At 40.1% G+C, this 22,581-nt stretch overlaps 1 protein-coding gene across 1 annotated transcript in view; it reads left to right on the top strand.

Moving 5' to 3' along the window:
- GRID2 (glutamate ionotropic receptor delta type subunit 2) overlaps positions 1–22,581 on the top strand; it is a 1,625,731-nt gene that overhangs the window by 1,598,663 nt on the left and 4,487 nt on the right. Inside the window, exon 15 of the mRNA XM_040237847.1 lies at positions 21,860–22,100. Within this exon, the coding sequence (XP_040093781.1) occupies positions 21,860–22,100 (241 nt within the window). The remainder of the gene's footprint in view (positions 1–21,859; positions 22,101–22,581) is intronic.

Raw genomic sequence — 22,581 nt, 5'->3', positions numbered from 1 at the left:
TTGTATCTTCATATTTCATTGTAGTTGTCAAGAGTTCTTGCCAAGTAATGAATGTTAAGTAAACTAGAGCAACTATTGGATAAAGTGTGCTTCAGCTCCAGTCACACTTGGCCTCAATTCAAAATATTCCCTTTGCTGACAGTTTTCTTCATTCTGTTAGTTGGATTACATAAAGTGGGTAGAGGCAGGGATGCCAATCTTGTACTTTTCCTTAATTGTGTGTGTGTGAGAGAGAGAAAGACAGATAGAGATAGTTTGGTGAGATCATTTCAGTTTTATTTTAAATTTGCACTTTGGTATTGTTCAAAATGTATTAGTTTCCTCTATGATACAGGGCTTTCAGGGCTTTAGCCAAATTAGAAAACAGCTCATCAAAGTTGCAAGATGTAAAGGAAATAATCCTTTACAAACTAAGATATGGATCAGAAAGGAGGGAGAGGTGTGGTTGAGATGATTTTCAAGGGGGAAGATGAAAGTTTAGTGACTGATAGGATAATAGTCACCATTAGTTTCCGTGCTTCAAAGAGCTGGCCTGTCAACCATCTCTCTTTTCCTCTCACTCTTGGAATCAAGTAAATGAGGGGGAAGGGGATGAGGAGGGAGTGGCCCTGAGCCTCCTCCAAATGAAGAATGGACCAGAGAGGCAGGCAGAAGCTACTGTCCTGACACCAGCATGCTTCCAGGGTGCTGTCCCTTCTCCTGAAATGCTGTGTACTCTCGCTGTATGTATCAACAACTTGGAGCTTCAGTTCAAATAACCACCTCCTTTATAACGTTCTCTTTGATCATGTTTGCCAAAGTGAACTCACCTCCTTCTACAGAATTAAGTCATGGTTTGGGGTGTCTTTTGTTTTTTTTTTTTTTTTCTTCTGCATAGCTTGCCAGATCTCAGTCCCCTGACTGGGGATTGAATCTGGGCCATAGCAGTGAAAGTGCTAAGTCCTAACCACTAGACCACCAGGGAATTCCCTAAGTCATGGTTCTTCAATGAACCTCTATAAGGCTCTCTTTTTACTGGCTGTATATTTTCCCATCCCCCTTTCCAAAAATAAAACAAACCCCAAAACAACAGTCTTTAAGCTGTATGACCTTACAAAAAGTACTCCACTTGCGTATTCTGGGTTTCTTAATACCCAGAAATGAACATAAAATCGGTAACGACCTCAGAGAGCAGTTTTGAGACTTATGTCAGTGAATCGCTGTGAAGTGAACAGGGCAAGTCAAGAGGTGGGCCCTCAATAAATGTGAGAAGCTATTACTATTATTACTGCCTGGGGCCACCTGGTAACCACATATTCTATAGTTTTCCTCCCTAAATTTTACCTTTTCTTCAGCATATTGATTGATGCATCCTACCTGGTGGCTCAGTGGTAAAGACCCTGCCTGGCAATACAGGAAATGTGGGTTCCGTCCCTGCTTTGAGAAGATCCCCTGGGGAAGGAAATGGCTACCTGTGCCAGTATTCTTGCCTGGGAAATCCCATGGACAAAGGATCCTGGCGGGCTATAGTCCATGGCATTGCAAAGAGGTGGACGTGACTTAGAGACTAAACAACAATGTGCAAACTACAGTGAAAAGTATTGCCAAGCAGACAAAAATCCCCAAGACACAACCACCTGACCCGAGGAACTTGCAGTCCTTTGGAAGAAGTAAAACAAATCACTTTAACAAGAATCCTTAAAAATCGTAAGCACTTCTACAGAGAGTTCAAAAGACAGATAAATCAGTGATTTCCCCCAAGCCAGCATGATTATATGGAATCTCCTGAGGAGACTGCTATTTAGAAATATTGATTCCCAGATCCCAGCCCTGAATGAGTAAATCAGAATCTCTGGTTTGAGGACTTCCCTGGTGGTTAAGTGCAAATTCGATCCCTGGTCAAGGAGCTAAGATTTCACATGCCTCGTAGCCAAAAACCAAGACATAAAACAAAGGATGCTATAACAAATTCAATAAAGACTTCACAAATGGTCTAAAAGAAAATCTTAAAAAAAAAAAGAATATCTGGTTTGTAGCCAAGGAAATGCAAGTGATTTTAATGCTCATCCAAGTGAGGAATCCCTAGAACAGTCACACAGAGGTGGACATCAAGGCTTTCTGTTGAAAGTAGTCTAGGCCAGGAAAAGGGACACTTTCTAAGAGTCAGAATGAAGCAGGAGTGATGTTACTTAAAAGTCATGAGAATCTTTCTACCCAGTGGCTTAACCTTCTCAATAAAGTAGGAAATAAATTCCTCAACTGAGAATGATATGGGTAAATTTGGTAAAGGGTTGGACACATATGGGGGCTATCCTGGTGGCTCAGATGCTCAGTGAGGGTAAAGAATCTGCCCTCACTGCAGGAGACCTGGGTTCCATCCCTGAGTTGGGAAGGTTCCCTGGAGAAGGGCATGGCAACCCACTCCAGTATTCTTGCCTAGAGAATCCTCATGGTCAGAGGAGCCTGATAGGCTGCAGTCCGTGGGGTCACAAAGAGTCAGACATGACTGAGTGACTAAGCACACTTGGACACACATGGAGAATATTGGAAGAGTTGCCATGGGGATGTGTTACAGGGATAACTAGAGCTGAATTAAGCTGAGGGTCTATTATGTTGTAGTATTTCTTACTGAATTTCCAAGTCCAGTTTATACCTTGGCTAAGGTCATACTTTTCAAGCCCCCAAAAGTTTATACAAATGAAAATGGACTGGCATTGCGAATGCAGGCACATTTTTAATATTAACAATAAGATCAAGAATTGTGAATTCTGAGTATCAATTGACAATTTGGTTTCTTCTAGCTAGTATAAAATCTAAAAAACTGATCTCATGAAATGTCTAGGATTCAGATTCTCATAAATAACAACAAATCTCCCCATTGTGCTCTCTGTTGCTTTGTGGCTGGCATCTGAATATATGAACTCCCTAAGGGTGAGAATGAGACTTCATAATTAAACTTACGTTGGTGTTGCTTTTCATGTATTTTTCTTTTTGGCGAGCGAACTATTTTATTCCTCTCATTTTTCCACATCAAATTCTCAGTGCTGTAATGGGCCTCCCACAGTTCCAGGCAGTTATTGGTTCTTGGGGGGAAAGGCTCCTGTGGTATTATTGATGGCAGCCTTCGTGGGAAGGACAATGATTTACTGTGTTGCTCCCTGTGCAGCTGTGAATTTGCTGCACGGCGACAGCCTTCAGCGGCCCCCTCGGTCTCAACTTGACAAGAGACCTAGGGAGTGATCTAGTTCTATTGAAATGAAAGTGTCCTCACCCCAAATCGTATTCTGTCCCTCAAACTAAAACCAGGTCAACGAGAGGTTGGTAGAAACATAGTTAAGAACATCGTGAATGATGACCCTGAAATTGAGACTGTCCTTGCTGTCTCCACAGGGCCTCTGACCCCTGGGTTGGCCTCCTAAAAGCTTCATGCTGTCTCCCTCACCACCTTCCCATTTTCCTAGGCTTTTCACAGCTGCCTGCTTTGTCACCACGGTCTCAATACTCCACACTTTAGCATTCTGCTTCTTTTCTTGGCTAAAAGATCAGAATGGGCATTGGACCCTAAGCAGCCCTGCGGGTTTGGACTTAGTCCTTGTCTGTGTCTGTGCTCAGTTCTGAAAAGGCAAAGTGGACGCCTAGAGCAGGTGGACTCCACAATGTCATCGTGGAGGCTCCACATGAGTCTTTATAATGATTATAATGACAGCTACCTTGCGTCAAGAGCTTAATGCATGTCAGGTGACATGCTGAGCACTTTGCATAGACAATACAACTTAAGATTGGAGGTGTTTTGTTAAAAAAACTGAAGCTCAGGTCTATCACTTTGCCAGTACCAACACAAGAGGTAATGAAATGAGGATTCCACTCGTTTGTCTAACCCTAATACTCATACTTTCAACTGCTACACTCCTGCCTTCCAGAAATCTCAGCCCAGAAAATTTTTCCCTTCCTTCACATGTCCTAAACCCTTATCTGTATGTCACTGTCATTCTTTAACTTCTCTTTGATCACCAATTATGTATTACATCTATGCTTTTCACACACTTGCATATTTGCAAATAGTTTGGAGTTAGAATTCATAGCATCCACTTATTTGTGCCCACTGAAACACCTAGTGTATCCGTATCCTCAGTTTGTTACAGGGATCTTATCCATAAATAAAAGTGATAAGACCACCATGGGGTGGAAGGAGATGACAGGAGAGACTGAATATTTACCACTGATCTCAAGGGGATGCTGGAACCCATTGCCATAATTTATTAGGTATCCTCTCTTAGGATATTGTTTGCTCCCCCTTCCCATCTGCATATTTATAGGCAGCCTTTGCCCAGAGCTGAAAGAAAAGAGAATCCAAATATTAACAAGAAAATTCAGAAACCTAGGAACTCTGCCCTGTGATCTTAGGTAATGATGAGTGACAAGAATAGGCAACATCCTTGCTCCTCTTTCTTCTGCACTCTACCTGAGATGCTGACCCCAAAACTAGCTTATCTTGTTCATGCATCTTAGACTAATTCTCATGTACGAAAGGTCCTGGGGGGGTCTCCAGAGCTCTGTAAACCACCACTGAGACTCACTGAGAGGTATGTGGTGTTTAATGTAACAAGGACTCTGGAAGCAATTCTTAGATCTTAATTTCATCTGATTCATATTGCAGGTCATGCCTCACTGTGAGAACTAGAGATGTGCACAAATGCTCTGTTTCTGTTATGACTCCAGGAAAATCACTTCAAAGCACCCTTCCTTTAGCCTTGTAGAGTGTAGCCTCTCCTAGAAAGTAAGCCAACAAAGGTGTAAACAACCATGGAGTGGATCTGTTCCTCACAGTACCCTTGTTGCTATGGTAGTGTGCCTGTTTATTGTGTGTGGAATGCCATTACTTCCAGTGAACTATATAGCTTGAGTTTTAGCTTAGTGATTTCTTTATCATAGGGTTTTATCCTTTTTATTCACCTAGAAGTGAATAGACACAGCATAGAATCCAGTATTGGTAAAGAATCTTCACAATCTGCCAATATTCTGATGAATTTAGTTGCTTAAAAATATAACTGGCTATCCAAACACGGGTAAATTGTACCCCATGATCATCCATCAACGATCTTAGAAATATCTCACATCCCCACTAAGCTAGGTTGTTTTCATTTCTAATTGGTTTTAGAATAGATATAAAAGGTTGATTATGTCAGATTTGGGGTAGAGAAATAGCAGGCTTTGCAAATGCTTCCATTTAGTACGTTACATACACACAGTGTTACAAAACCTCTTTTTGCCTGAAGAGACTAGCCACACAGTCCCTCTCACAATTGTTATCAGAATTGAATGACACTCAATTTTTATCAAGCCTCTTCCCTGAGTTATTGAAGCCTCCCATAATATCATTAAGTGAGTAAACATTGTCGTGCATAAAGCTCTTGCTATTATGGAAGATAACAAGCAGCTCTCATGAGCTTGCACGGGAGCTGTGGGTGTCCACCTCCCTACCACAGCAGCAGCATATACACCCCATTTCATTTTATCTAGACAACTAGACTTGTGGAAAGATAGACTTATATTTATTGGCAAATTTTCTTTCTAATAACTGCTGAAAACTTCACTCCAGTAAGCAGTTAGTCCTGCTGGTTGAAGAAAATAGATACATTATCTGAGGTAATAGATAAGTCTCATTAAGAAGATGGAATAGACTAATTCCCAGCATATCTCCCATGCGTGGGAAAACTAAATTGTGAAATAGAGCAGTAACACATCAATTATCCTTTCTGCACAGAATTAGAGTCTCACTGCTACATAGCATATTATGTAATTTTTTTATAAATTACCATTTACATCAGAGTATCTCTGCTGCCTCAAAAAAAAAAAAAAAAAAAGACAGCAGTCATCCATTCAAATAAGGCTTATCCTAAAACTACTTAAGGAATCCAAGTATTCTTTAAATCTAAGTATTTAAAATGTATGTTCTTATTTATTAACATGTGCCCAAAGAGTGAGCATTTAGTATTAGCCTAAAAACAATGCCACATACCTGACCATATTACACTTGGAATGAAAATTGGCTACCACCACCTAAAGTGAAGCTAGCTATTAGGATTCAAAATAAAGGTTTTGGAAAGCCTGTGTTGAATAATGATCTATAGTCAGTTTTAGGTAGTTTCTCCGTTTTTCTCAGTTTTGTCATAACGATGATCATATGTGAATTACTTGAAACAATTTCACTTCTTGAGCAGTTTAAATATCTCCCTTACACTTGTTTACACTAGTTTTATTTGCAAATATTTTTACATGGCTATAACCCCCCCCCAGACACAGAAATTTCACATGATAAGAGTTACATTAATAGAGGTTTACAAATAAAAACTTTATTTAATAAAGTAAATGATTGAGGACTTGTTTGTTTTAATTTGTGGGCTGTGTAATAAAAACAAAGGAATGACAGTAGAAATGTTCTGCAAATTATAAAGTGATATTTTAAAGAAGAAAGATATTTGTATGTAAGATATTTTTAAACATCTTAAATATTGATAGGGAGAGAAGAAGCAGCATAAATTCTGCAGGTTCTGAGACTGAGACCAGTTTGATCCCAATCATGATTCAGAAGGAAAAGGGGCAGACTTTTCAGAATTGGAAGAGCAACTGAAAAAGAAAGGTGTTCTTAAGTGACAGTCGTAGTCTGAAACATGACACTTGCTACTGGGTTGTGTTTCACAACCCATGTGCATCAGTCTGCCCAGGCTGCTGTAACAAAATACCACAAACTGGGTTGCTTGATCAGCAGAAGCTTATTTCTCACGATTCTGAAAGCTACAAGTCCCAGATCAAGGTACCTTTAAGGTAGGTTTCGTTATGAGGTCTCCTAGACAACACTAACCCAAAAGGCTGTCCCTACAATGCCCATTATTCCAAAACCAAGCTTTGTTGACCCTTTTTCACAGTGTCTTTCACTACACTGCCCTTTGGGATCACATACTCACAGTGCAGCTCAATCATACAGTAGTGTAATTGCAGATAATCATCCAAGAAACAGTTTGGGCTTTTATTTTCCCCCCATTTATGGAAATATAGCATGTTCAGGCTCCTGATAGAAAGAAGTTAGAAAGTAGAATTCACTTTCTAAAATGTTTAAAATGGAGAGCCTCATTATTTTTCTGTGGTTCTAGTCTTTTGAGAAAACTTTATGTTACGTGACTGTCTTAATGCTCTCTACTTTAAAAAATTGAAGGCAGTTTCTAGAAGAGCTGGAATAATGCTAAATATAACACATTGCACCTATAAAGTCTGAATAATTTTTAATCCTTTAGATTTTCCATCTATGAAAATATGGGTAAAATGTAGTAAAATTATTTTTTTAAGTTGTACTTTTATCAATGATCTAATTCTTGGCTGAGAATTTTATATGCTGAATTTATCCACCAACTTTAATACAAATATACCTTGAGGATTTTTAAGTATATGTCAATATACCACCTCTAAGTTGCTGTTGCTGCTTCTAAGTTGTGTCCAACTCTGTGTGACCCCATAGATGGTCCCTGAGATTCTCCAGGCAAGGATATTGGAGTGGGTTGCCATTTCCTTCTCCAATGCATGAAAGTGAAAAGTGAAAGTGAAGTTGCTCAGTCGTGTCCGACTCTTAGTGACCCCATGGACTGCAGCCCACCAGGCTCCTCTGTCCATGGGATTTTCCAGGCAAGAGTACTGGAGTCGGGTGCCATTGCCTCTAAGTTAAGCATCATGAAAGAACTAGCATGGGTAGCCCTTCCTTTCTCCAAGGGATCTTCCCAACCCAGGAATTGAACCCAGGTCTCCTGCCTTGCAGGCAGATTCTTTACCATCTGAGCTACCAAGGAAATGCCAGTTATTAAAGTACCTACTGCTAAAACAGGTCTTAGAAAAACAACTTACTTCTATATATTTAAGTTGTTATTCAACTTACAAAAACTTCAATGTTTATGAAAATATTTATGAAAATTGCTTGTTCAAAAGTTTCCTTTTCCATCATCTTGTCTCCTAGGCTATGCCAAAGAAACATATCACAGCTTTATCCTTTTATACACAATGCAAATATCAAGATCCCACTTAATTTAAGGTTTAGTTGTCAGACTCAAAGACATGAAAATATTCATGAAATGTATACAATACACTAAGCAAAATAAGTTTGACTTTATGACCCTTTTTCATAAACAGGCATTTGAAAGGTCTGGATGAGAAGATTTTTTATTGCCTGAAGAGGGACTGTAAGCAGAGATGATCACTGCCAGTTTCTCACTGCAGAATGAAAGAATTTTTCCCCTTTACCCTATAACCTAAATATCACATTGAGCTTGAGGATGATGCTGACATTTTAAAAGATCACCCAAAGTGTTCTCTTTCCAATTGCAATTATGCCCTCTATCTCAGTGGGAGCCATTGTCAAGGGTCTTTTCAGCTCTCCAATGTCTTTCTGGCTTGCTTTCATTATCCTGATTATCTATTCATTTGCCGCCCAGCACTCATTTTATGAAAGATCATGTCTGCCATTTCTGTAATGAGTGCTTGACTTTTACTGCCAGCATAAACACATAAAATATATAATAATTAAAGTTCACTAGTCACCAAAGTCTTGAGATCCATCATGTTACTAATTTGATTTTTCAAGCAATTGCTTCTCTGTGAACAAGACTGGTTTTGCCCCCTTAGACAGTACAAGACTTGGGGTGGAAGGAGATGACTTTACCTAAAGAAAGCGATTTTAATGAGCATCATATACGTCAACTTTAAGGTTCATCTTCAATCAAATAGCGTGTCTATATAAAGTATGATTATTCTTAGCCACAGCAAAAATCTCATCAGTATGGGAACATAAAATTATTTTAAGTGTTAAAGCTTAAAATGCACAGTTTTCAAAACAGTTAAATCTTATTCAATAAGTATTATACCCTTGGTAGGCTATTGTTTAAGGAAAATTTTCAGTGAGTTAATGACCACAGAAGTTTGCCTAACACAAATAGAAACTTCACAACATGTTGACCTATGAGTAAGGACTTACTTATTTTGAACACACTGCCTCATTTTGATAACATTGGCAAAGTCCCTGAAGTGCCTCATGATAATGAATTCATCTGACGTTTATTCTAATCACAGAGAGATTAATGAACTCATGGGATATTCATGGAGCTCTCTTAGGACAACAAGATGTGTTACACAAACTGTAATGTTTGTTAATGGATACAATGGAATACATGTTATCCAAGGCACTTGAGTAGTCAAATCCTCAGCTAATAAAGTGCCTGGAAATCAAGAGGCAGCTTCCAAATATACAGGTTTTCTTTAGGGATGCCAGAAATCTTGATGGCAAATTCAAAAACCATGCAGAAATCAGAAGACCCGAGTTTGAGAGCTGACTGCATCACTTACCAGCCTTGCAACCTTAGGAAATTTTCTTCACCTCTTAGTCTCAATCTCCTCAGTTTTAAAATGAGAACTTAATAACATCAGACTTCTGAAGGCCTTAGAAAGAATAAGGAGTAAGGCGGAGGGAGGGATCAATCAATCATTCAATCAGTCACTATAATTCCTCCCTCACAAAGTTATTTTAAGTAAATCAAATGATAGGCAATGTTTTTGCTAAGTGCTTTATAAACTTTGCAGCCTTGTGCATGCATTTATTATTGTTGTTCCTTTGGAAAATACGTCTTCTGGATCAATTTACACCTTATTTTCCATACACAGAGAAATGGATGCCTTAGTTACTACATAAGGACATTGAACACTGCTTTCTTAATAAGAAAACCAGATCTGACCAATTAAAGATTTTATCAAATTACATTCTTCAAATTAGAAAGTAAGATAACAGATTTCAACCAAGACAGGAAACTCCTCTTTTTATGCAGGTCTCTGATATGCAGCAGTCTTCAGCAATAACTGAGCTTGTAATTAAATCCAGCCCTGTTCACTCGGCCCTGTAGTGGGGAGGTGGGCAGGTCACTTCATCTCATTGGGCAGGAGTTAAAAGTGATCTTATGGCCCTGAGCCCTTCTGGTCGTGCTTTCATTCTCATTTATTGTCTGTAGTAACTCTTTACCAACCCTGAAAAAATTCTAATTAGTTTACAGTATTTCTAGTCATGAATAATTAAAAAGCATTTTTATATCTTTTGATTAAAAGAGACAACACCTTTTCTGCCTCATTCAATTGTCCTTCCCATTCTTGGTTAATCATGGTCACTTCCCTGGTATTTCTTTTAGTGGTATAATATCTGTTCATATCTCTTTGATTTCAGTTGCTCCAATTGCTGGAAGATGAATCAGCAAATGTGGACTCAGTCAACAAATACAACATGATCTTGAATAATTAAGGCAGTCAGTCTTGGAACCTGTATGGTCCCAGTCTGAGGATAAATGTTCTGATATATGTTTTAGGATAATCAGAAAACCAGGGATATCCAAAATTCACTTGAATTCTTTCTCAACAAAAATCAATACATGATAGCTCTATATTCATTTAAAGACACACATATATTAACAGCAAGCATTACCACTTATTCTCATATGTAAATATATAGTCTAAAGAAATGAATGAGTCAAAAACTCTGGTTTTAAAACGGTCTCTGACGCTTTCTAATGATGTGACTTTGGCCAAAGCAATTAAGCCCTGTGAACTTCAACATCTTCATCAGTGAAGGGGAAACGTGTTGGCTTCATGGAGTTATTTGCTGTGGGGTTTCTAAAGCAGTCAGCAATTGGAACCATCAAGCCAAACCTGTCTTGGGTCTGTTTCTAAAACTACAAAGGCAGAGCTGAGTAGCTGCAGTGGAGGCCGTGTGGCCCTCAGAGTCTAAAGCATTAACTATCGCGCCTCTAACACAAAAGTTTTGCTGGCCCCTTCTCTGCGTGCATACTCAGTCGTGTCCGACTCTGCAACCCCATGGAGCCCACAGCCTCCTCCATGGAATTCTCCAGGCAACAATACTGGAGTAGGTTGCCATCTCCTACTGCAGGGGATCATCCCGACACAGAGACTGAACCCACATCTCTTATGTCTCCTGCACTGGCAGGTAGATTCTTTACCTCTGGGCCACCTGGGAAGGCCCAAGCCCTGCTCTGAAAGGGGATGTTTGTGAATTCATTTGAAATGCTGTATTTCCATCTATGATTTTAGGCAATCTCAGTGGATTGAATAAGCAACCGGCATTTAATTCGGATGTTTGTGAATTCATTTGAAATGCTGTATTTCCATCTATGATTTTAGGCAATCTCAGTGGATTGAATAAGCAACCGGCATTTAATTCAACTAACTGGAAGAACTAGTTAATAAAGTTCAATAAACAAAAGAAATCCTTCCAATAGCTTCCTTTAGGCTATTGGTATTACTGAGCTATTAAATGTTATCAATAAATATTTGTTGTATCTAATACTCCTAACTGATCGTTTAGAGATTTTTCTTAAAAAAAAAATAAATAAACTAATGTCTGATTCACAGGAAGTTGAATTTGTTTTTACAACTCTGATCTTTAAATAGTGATAATAAACATGCCAATTAGAGGGTTGCTCCACTTAATCGAACGCTAAATCTGTCTTTGATAAGTGTTTGGGCTTTAGTCCAAGTTTACCTGTATTTTCCAAGACCATAACTAAAGAAGCGATGGATGAATGAGAAACCTTTTGAGCTCCCATTTTTTGCAAATCCTCTGCGTGCTATTGTTAATTCTTTCTCAGTATCCATAGAGAGGAAAAATTTGTGAACATGCAGCAAATGATTTAGTGTGTGTGTGTGTGTGTGACTCTTCTGGACCCCACAGACTATGGACTCTAGCTCGCCAGGCTCCTCTGTCCATGGGATTTTCCAGGCAAGAAAAGAATACTGGAGGGGGTTGCCATTTCCTACTCCAGAGGATCTTCCTGACCTAGGAGTCAAACTCACATCTCTTGCATCTCCTGCATTGGCAGATGGATTCTTTACCACTAGCGCCACCTTTTCCAAGTCAAAACAGATGTACTTGCTGTGTCAAAAAAATACTTTTTTTTTTTCAGTTATTCCCAAATTTCTTTCTCAGTTACAAATAACATTAACACTAATAAGAGACTCCTAAATGTATTTTTAATTTGGTTACATCAAACTCATAAGTATGTAACAAATAAATGTTTTGAGATATTAAAAGATGTATTTTCATCCTCACCAATCCCTGACTCCGAGTTGCCTCAGTACTTCCAAACTGAGGAAATGGCGGGAGGTATCAATCGTTATGTAGCTATCATAATGGCTTCCATCATTATGTAAGTAAAATTCCCTTTTACTATGGTGAAATGCCAAGAAAATTTTAGTCCTGGGGGATAAGAAGGATATCCAGGGCACCTGCACCTCTTCTGGCCAGGGGTTTCCAAGAGAGGGAAAGGGAAGGGAAAGGAAATGGGCAAGTGGAGAGACAGACACCTGGTAGATTAAAAGGCACAAGAGTAGAGGGCTCGATAGTTTCCTTCCCATTAGAGTTTTCTTATATTTTTTCAAAACATTCCTTTTTTAAAAAATTTTAATTGCAGTATGATTGTTTTACAATATTGTATCAGTTTCTGCTGTCAGTTTAGTTCAATCGCTCAGTCATGTCTGACTCTGCAACCCCATGGACTATAGAACGCCAGGCCTCCCTGTCCATCACCAACTCCCAGAGCTTGCTCAAACTCATGTCTGTTGAGTCGGTGATGCCATCCAACCACCTCATCCTCTATCGTCCAACCTTCTCCTCCCACCTTCAATCTTTCCCAGCATCAGTTCTTTTCCAATGAGTCAGTTCCTCGCATCAGGTGGCCAAAGTATTGGAGCGTCAACTTGAGCATCAGTCCTTCCAGTGAATATTCAGGATTGATTTCCTTTAGGATTGACTGGTTTGATCTTGCAGTTCAAGGGAGTCAGGAATCTTCTCCAACACCACAGTTCAAAAGCATCAATTCTTCAGCGCTCAGCTTTCTTTATAGTCCAACTCTCACATCCATACATGACTACTGGAAAAACCATAGCTTTGACTATATAGACCTTTGTCGGCAAAGTAATGTCTCTGCTTTTTAATATGCTGTCTGGGTTTGTCATAGCTGTACAAACATAGCTAGTTTCTGCTGTGCAACAACAAGAATCAGCTTTTAATACATATATCCCATCCGTCTTGAGCATCCCTCCCTCCCTGTGTTTCTTAGGGGTGCTCCCTGGGTCCATCGGGCTCTGCATCAACAGAGAAGACCTCAGATGTTTGAGATGCCACGGCCACACTGTCAGGAGAAAGCGGAAGTTCCACCTTCATTCCCAGGCCTCCCTTCCTCCCATGTGGGAGCAAAGTTGAGGAAGAGCACATAGACCACCCTTGGGACCCCCAGTGATGACAAGGTGACACTAGACTAGTGTCTAAAGGACTACAGACTAGTCAGGGGCTGGATGAAGAAAAGGGTAGAAGCTGAGAAAGGTTAGAGCATGTCAGAGGCTGGGTGAGTAGGGAGGAGGCTACAAACCCTAGAGAAGCTGAGAAAGATGTTAGCCAAGTTTAACCAATTCAACACGCTTCCCTGGTGGCTCAGTGGTAAAGAATCTGCCCACAATGTGGGAGACATGGGTTCAATCCTGGGTTGGAAAGATCCCGTGGAGAAGGGAATGGCAACACTCCAGTATTCTTGCCTGGAGAATCCCGTGGACAAAGGAGCCTGGTGGGCTGCAGTCCATCAGGGTCACAAAGAGTTGAACATGACTGAGCGTGCATGCACGCGTGTGTGCACACGCACGCAGACACACCCACACGCACACACACACACACAGACACACACCAGACTTGACGCCTTGGCTGACTTTAGCAGCAGTCACCAGTCAGTATCCAACGGCTGGGCCCAGCCGCCAGGAATCTCAGAGGAGAGCTGCCAGGACAGGTCCAGGGACCAGCAAGAGGCCAGCAGCCCCTCACACCAAATACCCACATAGGAGACATAATGTCATCCCCCATGAACCCTGATGCCATCTTGGGAAAGACCAAAGGAACCGAGAGGAATGGGGAAGATGGAGTAATTCATTCAAGTAAATTGAGCTGAAGCTAGAGACATGTTAAATTATTAGAGCAGATTAAATTTTAACTCCTAGAGCTAATTTTAGTTTGGTTCCCACTGCTCAGCAGGCCCATTCCTCCTTAGGAAAATCAATTACATTCTAGAGAAAAGCTGTATTTTTTTGTACACCCAAATTGTAGCATGAATAAATTTGCAATCATGCTACAATTATATCGTGTGATTTGAAGGAACATATTGATGAAAATTTTCCTCGGAGTCTAACACCTCTGAAACTAAAAGAGATGGGTCTTCTCCAAATAGTTGCATATTAGAAGCTGTATCAGAGAAGGCAATGGCAACCCACTCCAGCACTCTTGCCTGGAAAATCCAATGGGCAGAGGAGCCTGGTAGGCTGCTGTCCATGGGGTCAAGAAGAGTCAGACAGGACTGAGTGATTTCACTTTCACTTTTCACTTTCATACATTGGAGAAGGAAATGGCAACCCACTCCAGTGTTCTTGCCTGGAGCATCCCAGGGATAGGGGAGCCTGGTGGGCTGCCGTCTGTGGGGTCGCACAGAGTCGGACACGACTAAAGCAACTTAGCAGCAGCAGCAGCAGCAGAGGCTGTGTAGGGTAACAGAGGGGAAAATACTGGGGGACAGACCTGAGTTCTGGCCCCAACTGAACTATTTACTCTGTGTCAGTCAGTAAGAAAATCACTTAATCTCTACAGCAGTGCTTCCCAACAGATGCGTCTTAGATGATGCACAGAATACTGCTAAAATATCGATCCCTTCAGCCCTCAGGACAGCCAAGGCATGGCCTGAGTGGCTGGAACCCTGGCATTTTTACCTCTGGCTGCAAAAAGCCTCTGATGACCATAATATGTAAATTATTTTGTGTGTGTTGAATGTGATGATTCGGGAGTATGGCTGTTCTCTCTGGTTCAGTTTCCTCATCCATAGACTGAGTGGAGGGAAGTAGAGACAATAAATGATGTCTTCAGTCTTTTGGGAGCTTCTCTGGTGTCTCAGATGGTAAAGAATCTGCCCACAGTACAGAAGACCCAGGTTCGACCCTTGGTTTGGGGAGATACCCTAGGGAAGGACATGGCAACCTACTCCAGTGTTCTTGCCTGGAGAATTCCATGGACAGAGGAGCCTGGTGGGCTACAGTCCATGGGGGAGCAAAGAATCGGACACGACTGAGCAACTAACACTTTCACTTTCATTCTTTTTAGTTTAGTAGTTTATACTTCTGTGAACATGAGAGGGAAATTCCAATTGCAAAAGAATCACAGAAATTCCTGTGTACATAGCCTATAAAAAAAGAAATCCTGCCTTTATTCTTTTTAATTTCTGATTACCCCTAAATTCTTTCCCAGCAGAAGCAACTAAAAAGTCAGCTGTCCTCTAACCAGTATCTTTTCCAAAGCTCAGCAGGAATTTAAGAGCCAGAAACCTAACAAAATTAGAAAGGACACTATAGACTACTATAGTTGTCAAAGGCAAAACTGAAGTTACTTATGCAGGACTAGAAATTTGCATCTGTCTTTCAGCAACCTGTTCTTTCACAAATATATTAATTTGAAAATCAATTTCTAGAGTAGTGATAAAGGATGTTAAGTGGTCAATAATTAATGCAATTCTCACACACAAATAAGGTTGTTATCTTCAAAGTAAGTAAAAAGCTTTTCAAGATAAATGCCTCAAACCTGTGGAGTATTTTTATTTGAATATGAAAGACGGCTGTTTTGCCTTCTCCCTGAAATTTGCACACTTACATCAATAATGCAAGCAGGATTGATCTATTAGCCGTTTTCAAATTCAAGTGAAGTTTTATGGACTTCTGAGATTTTTCTGTTCAATGAGATTACAAATGCTTTCATACTTTTGGACAAAAGAAAGAAATGCAATATTCTTGTCTGTGGATCATGAATCATGCACGGATCATCTGGGAATATAATTCGCCATTAAGAAGATGTACCAGAACAGGTTCAGAGAAAGAATGGTTGTCACACATGCTGGCAATAATAATTCTAGCTTTTGAGGTTTGGTAGCCTACTAAGTGCCAAGCAATGAACAAGATGCTTTTGTTTATGGTCTCATTAATTCTGGACATAACTCTCCAAAGTCAGCATATCATCACTCTGCAGTAAAATGTCAGGAATTTTCCTGACTACACTCCAAGAAGAGGTTTTAGGTATCCAATCATCACAGTCTAAGATCTAACTTTGTTTTCATTAATTTAAGTGTTTACAGCACCAAAAAGTTTATACTTTCACGTTTCAAACCCATAGGTTAACTGTGAGTAGTACTTTGTTCTCTATGAGCAAAGACTGCCATCTCGTGGAAATTTCACATATAACAAGAACAATCATTCCATGGGACTAAACTTTATCTTTGCACTAGAAGTTTGCAACTACATTTTTGTGTTATTACATACATACACGAAACATCAGTGTTACTTATAAATAAATGGCCAATCTCTCCTTTAAGTGTGATTTTTAAGTCTCTTTTAAACATGCCAGACCTTTTGAAGCTTTGAAAAACAGAATATAAAAAAATAAAAATAAATTAAAAAATTTTTTTTTAAAAACAGAATCTTATTAATTGTAAGGACTCATCCCATCATTCTTTAAGGCAGGGCATTAGATTTTGCTAAACTTTCTTTACCTAATCCTTAAATAGTTTTCAGATGCTTATATCTTTCCTTTTCTCCTTTGCTTTTCGCCTCTCTTCTTTTCACAGCTATTTGTAAGTCCTCCCCAGACAGGCATTTTGCTTTTTTGCATTTCTTTTCCATGGGGATGGTCTTGATCCCAGTCTCCTGTACAATGTCACGAACCTCATTCCATAGTTCATCAGGCACTCTATCTATCAGATCTAGGCCCTTAAATCTATTTCTCACTTCCACTGTATAATCATAAGGGATTTGATTTAGGTCATACCTGAATGGTCTAACGGTTTTCCCTACTTTCTTCAATTTGAGTCTGATTTTGGTAATAAGGAGTTCATGATCTGAACCAGAGATCCAACCAGTCCATTCTGAAGGAGATCAACCCTGGGATTTCTTTGGAAGGAATGGTGCTAAAGCTGAAACTCCAGTACTTTGGCCACCTCATGCAAAGAGTTGACTCATTGGAAAAGACTCTGATGCTGGGAGGGATTGGGGGCAGGAGGAGAAGGGGATGACAGAGGATGAGATGGCTGGATGGCATCATGGACTCGATGGACGTGAGTCTGAGTGAACTCCGGGAGATGGTGATGGACAGGGAGGCCTGGTATGCTGCGATTCATGGGGTCACAAAGAGTCGGACACGACTGAGTGACTGAACTGAACTGAACTAAATAGTTTTAGTTATATAATAGAAAGGAAAGTGTAGTATAACTGTTCTGAGGGAATTTCCAAGATCATTGGATCGTGTAGGAAAAATGTATAGCAGTGCTCTGGGCTTAGAGAACATTTCTGTTTCCTCAGAGCCCTGTAATCCAGGTCAGTCTGTGTTCCTGGAATTTGCTGTGGGCTGGTCAGAGCCTGACTGAGAAATTCTATGGCCCAGTTTGTCTGTATATCCCCAAAGGCAGGGTTGTCTGCAATGCCTCGGTTACCTGTGCTTTATGAGAACAAGCAATAAAGATATCTTTGCGATGTGATGGTACTTGAAGGTGCATAGAGAAGTCTCTTTTCTTTTTTCTCTAACTAGAGTGTGTATGGAAGGTTAACTTTTTTTTTTTTTTGACTGGCCTGGGTCTTCATTGCTTTGTGCAGGCCTTCTCCAGTTGCAGCATATGGGCTCTAAGGCACATGGGCTTCAGGAGTTCCAGCTCACAGGCCCAAGAGTACTCGGGTTTCAGTACAGTTCCTGGGCTCTAGGTCGTTGGCTAAGTACTTGTGGCTCACAGGCTTAGCTGATCTGCAGGATGTATAATCTTCCCAGACCAGGGATCGAACCCATGTTCCCTGTATGGGCAGGTAGATTCATATCCACTGCACCACCAGAGAAGTCCCAGAAGTCTCCTTTTTTTCCCCCTCAATAACTCCTACTACCAGTTGGCTGAAACTACAAAACTCCTACCACCAGCTTGCTAAACCTGAAAAATTCTACAGTTTTAAACACATTCTTTAGACTTAGTAGAGGCCCTTTACTCTTATGGGAATCAAAATGGGTGATATAGAATATGTATATCTCAATGATTATTTTTAAAACCAAGTTATTTTCCAGGTGTTGAAATAATAAGGACACATCATAAGTGGTACAAGATACCACTAAGAAGAAAGAGTAAGCAATAATCCTTTCTTGAATGAATATGTGAATGAATGAAAGAATAAATCAGCATGAATTGAGCACTGAAATGATTTCAGTGTTGTCCAGGGCATGCCAGCTGAATGTACAGTTGTGGTTTAACGTAAAGTTTGTACCCAACTCAATGCCTGAAGTTAAATCACTATTTAGATATTTACTGAATAAATAGACAAATTGGTGGAAATGGAATAAATTAGAAAGTAGGATTAATGACAAGAAATGATATGTAGACTCTGGAGGTAGGGTTCATTTACCAAAAACTCTGTTGAGCATATTTAATCCATAAATATATGCTTGCTCCATGGGGGTAAGGGAGGGAGGCTCAAGAAAGAAGGTAGATATTGTATAATTATGGCTGATTCACACTGTTGTGTGGCAGAACCTAACATAATTTGTAAAGCTATTGTCCTCCAATTAAAAATATATTTTAAAAAATAAAATTAAAAAATTTTAAATTAAATTAAAAATAAGTAAATATATGCCTTCTCCAAGTTGGGAAGTATGGAAGATGGTGAGTGCATATTCTTGGAGGGGAACAGACGTTAATCAAGTAACCACAAATAATTACAAATGATGATAAGTGCTGTCTGTGAAGGAAAACTCTTCCACTTCCACAGACACTGACTAATATCGTGTGGCAGGAGTAGAAAGACAGGGAAATTTGGGAGCTCATTTTGTACTCAGATGCTGTTGAGGTTTCGTTTCCTTTTTACAGGTACCTATAAATCCACATTTAAGAAGAAGTTATTTCTTTTATGGATGCCTGTTTTTTCTTTCAATATATTCAGTAATGCCCTGACTACCTAGTGTCTTTAGGTAGGCAAATACCTACAGTGTCAGTTTACTAATGGTATCTGAATGATATTCATAGATAAGCCAAGCAAGCAACTTTGAGGATGTGGGGGATGGTGCCTCACAGGCCCACAGAGAGTTGCTCCTATGACTCAAGCAACTATTTCTCAAGTGTATTCCTCAAAATTTTAGCTCTAAAGAAAATAAGAAAAGGGGGATGAAAGTCTTATAAATTTAGGAAATGCTGGAGTAAACAAAAATCATACACGTTTTCTTTTCTACAGGTCTTCTCAAAGTCTTTAATAGGCTGCCTTTTTTTTTTGGTAAATTTCCAAGAGAGTGTTGCTCAGAGTTGATGACCACAAGACCCTTTTTTTTTTCTCTCCCACAGAAACCCTCTAGGCACTAGGGTCCCTTGGAACACACTTTTGGAAATTCTGGAAATGCAAATGACCTTATCTGGGATGGAGGCTGGAATAAGGGTGAAATAGAATCCATTAACACTCATAATCATTTTACTAAATTCACATTTACTGCCCTTTTTGAGCAACACTCTGAAGCAACAGAACTTTTGACCCATCAATTTCATAAGGAAGCTGTCCAAGTTGTGAGGAAGGCTCCAATGCAATGTTGATCCCAGAGTGTCAGCAAGGGGCACCAGGGGTGAGGCTGTGGGAAAACCCAAAGGTAGATGTCAGAGACGTAAGTCAGAAAAAGACAAATATCATATGATATCACTTATATGCGGAATCTTTAAAAAATGGTACAAATGAACTTATTTACAAAATAAAGACTCACACACATAGAGAATGAACTTTGGGTTATGGGACAGGAGGGGAGAGGTGGATAGATTGGGAGTTTGGGATTGACATGTACACACTGCTATATTTAAAATAATTAACCAACAAGAACCTATGGTATAGCATAGGAAATGCTGCTCAATATTCTGTAATAACCCAAATAAAAAAAGAATTTGAAAAAGAATAGATACATGTATATGTATACCTGAATCACTTTGCTGTATACCTGAAACTATAACACAACATTCTTTTGGAGTAACTATACTCCAAAAGAAAATGAAAATTAAGAAATAAAGGCTTAACTCTCCATCATAGCCCTTAGGGCTGGTATTACTCTTGTTTAGCTCTGGTTAAATGTCAGTTATCATTAAGCTCATGCTTATAGACATGTGGGTGACATGAACAGATAAAAAAGGTGATTACATCACTGAAAGTGAGTTATTTCTTCCTTCCAGATTGGCTTAGTACTTCTCTCTAAAGTTTTAAGCAGCCCGTCCTCAGATATTATAAGAGCTGGGACAAGAGTACAATATGGGTCCACATATCCTAAGTCTGGGCTTCCCTGTGGCTCAGATGGTAAGAGTCTGCCTGCAATACAGAAGACCTGGGCTCGATCCATGGATTGGGAAGATCCCCTAGAGGAGAGCATGGCAATGCCCTCTGTATTCTTGCCTGGAGAATCCTAACTATAAGAACCAGGTTAAATTCTGCTAGATAAAATATGTTCTGCCCTCTTATCTTGATAAATATACCTTCATGACCCCTAGGACGTCAGGTTTGGGTTTCTAATTTCTGACCAGCTAAGAGTTACGTGCTGATTCAGTGGCACAAGGAGTTGACCTGTGGTTCCCCTTCCACCCACACAGTGAGGGGTTCCCCACGCAGAGGTGTGTGTGCCTGAGCTTGCACTTTGAACTCTGTTGGCACCCCCCAAATACCACTGCGGAGACCTGTATGTACCCCTCGCTTTGAGACCTGCTCTCATAATCAGACATGGAAATAGGCCTTTATGGGCCCTGGCAGGGCACTCTGAGCTGCCTGGGCAGGAAATGTCAGGGAACTGTGCAGATGGTACCCACTCTGGAACGCTCATGACCTTGGCCCTGACTGTTCTCACCCTGTGAGAAGGGGCACAGCTGGAGGAGGGCCAGAACTAGGCAAGTCTGAGGTAGAGCCCAAAGAGTATTTGGAATTGAGAGTAAAATTTCTATGAAAAGTATACATTTTAAAAGCTGCAGTCTTTGCAGCTACCCCCACCCCCACCCCAGACTCTGGAAGTGAGTAAAAGAAGAAAAAGGGTATTTCTTATTTGAATTTAACTACTTCTGAAAGCCTCTGGTCAACTTTTCTTCTTGTTCTCCAAGGTAAGATTATTTCGCCTTTGGCATTAAAAGGAAACTAGATCAGTTGTGTGAAAAACCCAAAATGATGTATTTTACCAACTTCAGACTTGTCCCAAGGCTTTCTCTCACACTGTGTTAAATAATAGAAGTCTGTTTAATTGAATTCCTTTGTCTGTAGCATATGCTGGGTGACATTATGCCAGCATCTTGCTCTAAGCAGCAAAACGTTCTTCGTAAAAGCATTAAGATTCAGAGCATCTTTCTGGATATAGGGTAGGAACACAGAACTGCAGCAGCTTGAAACCACATAAAAACAGTGCCTCCGAAATGTAATTGCAAAAACACATCACAACAAACCAGCGTGGAGGGTAGGTAATATTTAGGATTCTAAAATGAAATTAAAAAAAAAAAAAGGAGGGGAGAGGGAAGACTATAAGAATGGAGGGAGGAAAGCATTTGTGGTACAAATCTTATCTAAAGAACTTAACTTTATAATGTTTTGCATGTCCTAACATTCTACCCGTAGGCTAATCTATGTTTATTTCCCCTTGACAGCCACCATCCTTTAGAGATGGGGTTATTGATGGATATATTGTGGACTGAGGCAGTTAACCAGGTCTGCAGTAACACATGATTGTGTGTTTCACCCCAAGGATCCTGGAGCTTCAGCAGAATGGTGACATGGACATTCTGAAGCACAAGTGGTGGCCCAAGAATGGGCAGTGTGACCTGTACTCCTCAGTGGACACAAAGCAGAAAGGAGGCGCCCTGGACATAAAGAGCTTTGCAGGGGTTTTTTGTATCCTGGCTGCTGGCATTGTCCTCTCCTGCTTTATAGCCATGCTGGAGACGTGGTGGAACAAGAGGAAAGGCTCCCGGGTTCCATCGAAAGAGGTACTTGATTGAAAGCTTCGGCACTATGTTGAGCGAACACACGGGCTGTGTTTCCAGGGAGGGTCATCACAAGGAAGGGGATGGTGGTTGGGGGTGGGATTTGTTTCTTCTTTCCTTGAAGAATGAAAATAAACTTATGAAATATGAAATGTAAAAATTGGTAAGATCAATACCAATTTGCATTTTTAAGACATCCCAGATCCATGAAGAGGAAACGATAGCATTTGAAAGACTGACAGTTTCATGAGCCATAATGGGCCTTGAAATTCTCCTGAATCTTAGGATAGACTAGGTCTATGATTTTCCTAAAGGCTGTGATTCCCTTGACCATTTAACGAAGACACTTATTATTTTATTTCAAGTACCTGTTTAACTTATGGGTAAATTACTAGTGTCTCTGAGATTCGGCCTAAGAAATGCAGTGTTACAGTAAAATAATCAGTTTTCTCTTCACTGCCAGGGACTGCATCCCTCTGTCTGC

The sequence above is a fragment of the Oryx dammah genome, unplaced genomic scaffold (genome assembly GCF_014754425.2).
Source record: "Oryx dammah isolate SB20612 unplaced genomic scaffold, SCBI_Odam_1.1 HiC_scaffold_3, whole genome shotgun sequence".
NCBI lineage: Eukaryota > Metazoa > Chordata > Mammalia > Artiodactyla > Bovidae > Oryx > Oryx dammah.
This window is presented reverse-complemented; position numbering and strand designations above follow the sequence as displayed.